The 4,467-nt window shown below is 42.2% G+C and overlaps 1 protein-coding gene across 1 annotated transcript; it reads right to left on the bottom strand.

Moving 5' to 3' along the window:
• Window positions 1-2,399: 2,399 nt before the first annotated feature.
• Window positions 2,400-3,202, bottom strand: LOC140860522 (uncharacterized). The gene is made up of 2 exons (XM_073263531.1): window positions 2,684-3,202; window positions 2,400-2,612 (listed from the first exon to the last, which is right to left on the bottom strand). The coding sequence occupies exons 1-2, from the start codon at window positions 3,200-3,202 to the stop codon at window positions 2,400-2,402; spliced, it is 732 nt and encodes a 243-aa protein (XP_073119632.1).
• Window positions 3,203-4,467: the final 1,265 nt, after the last annotated feature.

Consider the following 4,467-nt stretch of genomic DNA (forward strand, 5'->3'; position numbering starts at 1 on the left):
TTGCATGCAGTGCTCTGATACCATAAATGTAGCGACCCGACCCGGATCCACTACCTAATCAGAGTTAAGAGCATAATTAAGCATGCATTAAATCAAATTGCTGCAGAAGACTAAATACAAGTAGACCGGCAGAATACAACCGGCTAATCAAACTCGATTTATACATCCCAATCGAATTACTTAGATAAAAACCTACAGCTAAATACTGCTGTCTTCAAGGTCACTGGCTCCTCCAGGCTCCTGGTGCTCAATCCTGCACCTATACCTGCCCCATCGAATAGGGTATCCAGATACACAGAAAATACTGGACGTGAGCTCTAAGCTCAATACGAAAGCACGGATAAACATACAAATATGATGCATGCAAATGACCGGGTATCCATATCTGGGATAACTGTATACAAACTGCTCAAACTGGCGCCTGGGATATAAGCTCGTCACATCGGGGTAGCTAACCACTGTGTGCAACCACTCATTCCCGAATCCCGGACGCGGACCGCGGAGTCCTCGAGGTATCAGTACCTAAGGGTACTCGATATCAAACGTCCTAACAGGGCTGAGCAACCCTAACTGGCTCATCTCGAAAGATATACAGATGTACAGGCACAAGATGATATGCACATGCCGCATAACAATAGTAACATGCAAACACATAAATGCAACATATAAGCATGCATATCCGCTGGCAATCTCAGTCAGTACTTACGTACCTTTATAAGGCAGTCCTAGTAGTCCCACTCTAGGTTTCAAGCCTATCATCAAGTCTACAATGCAAATACCCATGCATCATTCAGTAAGCGCTAAAAGCCTTAACTAAGCTATTGCATACTCCTAAATAATTAAAGGAGACCATAGCTATACCTGCGTCCATCGTCAGCCCACTGATGGCGACTATCCCGCAACTAGGGCACTCCCCTGCTGTGAATCCACCGCCTCGAACACGGCTCTACAACACGAGCGCTGCTCCGCTACTATGTCAGACACTGTCTGACTATACTAAAATATGTTTCCTACTCCAACTCTAAAATAAGAGTACCCAAAGCCCTAAAATAGAGACACGAGGGCGAAGGAAAGGAACTCGGAATTGGCAAGAAATGAATGCCTCGGACCTTATATTTATAGGCATCGATCGGAACCTTCGATCCTCGATCGGAACTTCCGATCCTTGATCGGAACGTCCGATCCTGCCATCGGAGCTTCCGAACATCCTTATCTGCCACATGTCAAAATCTCACTGGTTGACTTCAGATAGGGCGATCGGAGCTTCCGATCCCGATCGAAGTTTCCGATCCTGCCACACTTCATGCATGACGTAATATCGATCGGAGCTTTCGATCCTACATCGGAGCTTCCGATCCTGATCGGAGCTTCCGATCCTTCAGATACCAAATTGGTTTAATTAACATAATTATCTCTTAATTACCAATTTCGGTTACGGGGTACTACAGCATCCAACTCAAGGTCATGAGTCGGGTAGTTCTTCTCATGAATCTTCAGCTGTCGAGATGCATAAGCTATCACCTTATCATCCTGCATCAGAACAACCCCTAATCTACTCTTAGTAGCGTCGGTATATACCACAAAAGGACCTGTGCCTTTTGGAATTGCTAGCACTGGTGCTTCATCAGTCTCTCCTTCAACTATTTGAAGCTTTTCTGACACTTCTCTGACCACATGAACTTCACACCATTCTAGGTCAAAGATGTCAACGGTAGAGCAATCTTGGAGAAATCCTGAATAAACCGCATGTAGTAGCCTTCTAAACCCAATAAACTCCGTATCTCTGTAGCTTTCTTTGGAGTAACCCAATTCCGAATGACTTATACCTTAGAAGGATCCACCTCAATTCACTTGGATAAAACTATATGACCCAAAAATGTAATTTGTTCAAGCCAAAATTCACACTTACTAAACTTAGCATACAACTGCTTCTCTTTCAGAATCTGCAAAACTGTAGATAAGTGTTGACGATGCTCCTCCAGACTGGGAGAGGAGATCAATATGTCATCTATGAAGACTATGACAAATTGATCCAAGAAAGTTTGAAACACCCTGTTCATCAAGTCCATGAACACTGCTGGTGCATTGGTAAACCAATACGGCATTACCAAGAACTCGTAGTGGCCACAGCGAGTCCTGAATGATGTCTTCTGCAAGTCTTCATCCTTCACCTTTAGTTGGTGGTAGCTTGATCGTAGATGGATTTTAGAGAACACCACCGCTCCCTGCAATTGGTCGAACATATCATCTATCCTAAGCAAGGGATATCTGTTCTTCATTGTAACTTGGTTCAGTTCTCTATAGTCAATGCACAACCTCATTGACCCATCCTTATTCTTAACGAATAACACCGGTGCACCCCATGGCGATACACTCGGTCTGATAAACCCCTTATCCAGCTACTCTTGCAACTGATCCTTCATTTTTTTCATATCAGTCGGTGTTAACCTGTATGACTCTTTAGAAGCTGGCTTAGTTCCAGGAAACAACTCGATCCCAAATTCGACTTCACTGACTGGAGGCAATCCCTCAACATCATCAGGAAAAACCTCTGGAAAATCCTTCACCACTTCCACCTCTTCGAGTTTCGGTCGCTGCAACTCCTTATCACCCTATAGGCTTGCTAGAAAACCTGTACAAACCTTATTCAACAGTTTCCAGGCCTTACACGCTGAAATCACACACTTTGTGCTCTTTTAGATGCAACATAGAACACAAACGATTCCACATTCTGAAATTTCAAAGACATTGTTCTCTGTTTGCAGTCTATGGTATCATCATGCTGAGACAACCAATCCATACCAAATATCACATCAAAATCCGTCATCTTCAATACAATGAAGTCTGCACACAACTCTAAACCCTGCATCCGAATCTTACAATTTCTTACCACACTACTGTTCTTCAATTCCTCTCCTGAAGGCAACAAAACACTAAACCCCAAAACAGACTTATCCGGCAAAATCCCCGATTTCATCATAAAATTAACAGACATAAAAGAATGTGTAGCTCTTGTATCTATCAACACATTAGCAGGAAAATTGGCAATAAAAATCATACATGTGACGATAGCAGAGTCTGGATCCACATGTTCCTGGGTCATCGCAAACACTCTCCCCATGACTGGCTCCTTAGACTGAGGGCAGTCCTTTTGATGGTTACCCAGCTTCTTGCACAGGAAGCAAGAATTAGTCCCCCACATGCACTAGCCTGAATGAGGTTTTCCGCACTTCTGACAAGTTGGTACATTTGCTGGTTTTGGTGTTGGAGAACGCGGAGATCAGATCAATCAGAATTGATACCCGGTGCAGCGGAAGTTTAAAATTTTTATATGGAAAGATTCCATAATGGGTATCAAAACCTTACGATTAAATTGTGTGTGTAAAAATTAAATAACAATTATAAATTTTTACCTTCAATCTCGAAGCGAGATTTTGGACACCAATAGATTGCTCTGCTCTTGTTGTATATCCCTGGAACTGATGGACGAACTGTTCTTCAATCAGGTCCACGAACGGATATTTAATCCCTCTGATAGATTGCACTAGAAAATCTATCAGAAGTTTCTACGAAGAGATTAACGAATTTGATCCGTTAAACCAGACTGTAATTCAAAATTCACAGACTGGATTTTACCGAGCAGAGGGGAAAAGGGGGCGGCCACTTCAGAGGAAAAATACTAGGGTTTTTCGAAAATTTTGTGACCTGTTGTGTATAATTTCTGTACTGCAATAACTTATTTATAATGTAGGCCGCTAACAGCTTAGGGCCCATTAGTCATAAGTTCAAGCCCGACAAGCAAAGCCCGCATGTTCAGAAATTAATATAAAATTCATCATGACTCCGATTGATAAACCAATTTCACCAATGTGCACAGAAACCATTTCTGCACCTTTTAAAGTCAAGATAAATTTTTCTGAATCCGAATTCAGTGATTTCCAAAAATGCCCATCCCTATGTCATTTTAGGAAATCTTACACCTCTACTCTTAATTAAGAAGTGCAACTTCTTTGTTCATTAAATTTAACTCTTTAAATTTAACTATCTCAACGGGGATTAAAAATCCATTACTCTGTGTGACCCTCAATGGTTCAGGGATACAGCTAGCCGTGGGCTCACAACTCCTTGTGACTCGGAACAACAATTTCCGACTTGCACATCGAATCATTGTAAGAGCGTCTAGCAACATCGCCCCATGATTCCCTAGGTATCACTGATAGTGCCTGCAAGAACCAATAGATTTTGGTTAGCGTACAGTATGGTCCCTTCATCCATATATCCCGATCGAATCAGAAACCATTGGTATATCGAGAGTCGTTCGAGATTCGATAACTATGCAATACATCTTGAAGATCAAATAGTGACATCGCATGTGCTACTAAGAAACCATTTCTTAAATCACATCATGTACTCTGGCCAGAGATTCGTCACACTAATATCTCCTCAGATCGCATAGGATATCCACAC

This window comes from Henckelia pumila, chromosome 1 (genome assembly GCF_033568475.1).
Source record: "Henckelia pumila isolate YLH828 chromosome 1, ASM3356847v2, whole genome shotgun sequence".
Taxonomy (NCBI): Eukaryota; Viridiplantae; Streptophyta; class Magnoliopsida; order Lamiales; family Gesneriaceae; genus Henckelia; species Henckelia pumila.

What these genes read in the sequence shown, in the direction of transcription:
- LOC140860522 (XM_073263531.1), bottom strand. Translation starts at nt 3,202, where the DNA reads ATGTGGGGGACTAATTCTTGCTTCCTGTGCAAGAAGCTGGGTAACCAT. An exon ending in CATCTAAAAGAGCACAAAGT is followed by an intron (nt 2,613 to 2,683) that starts GTGTGATTTCAG and finishes GCAAGCCTATAG; the next exon opens with GGTGATAAGGAGTTGCAGCG.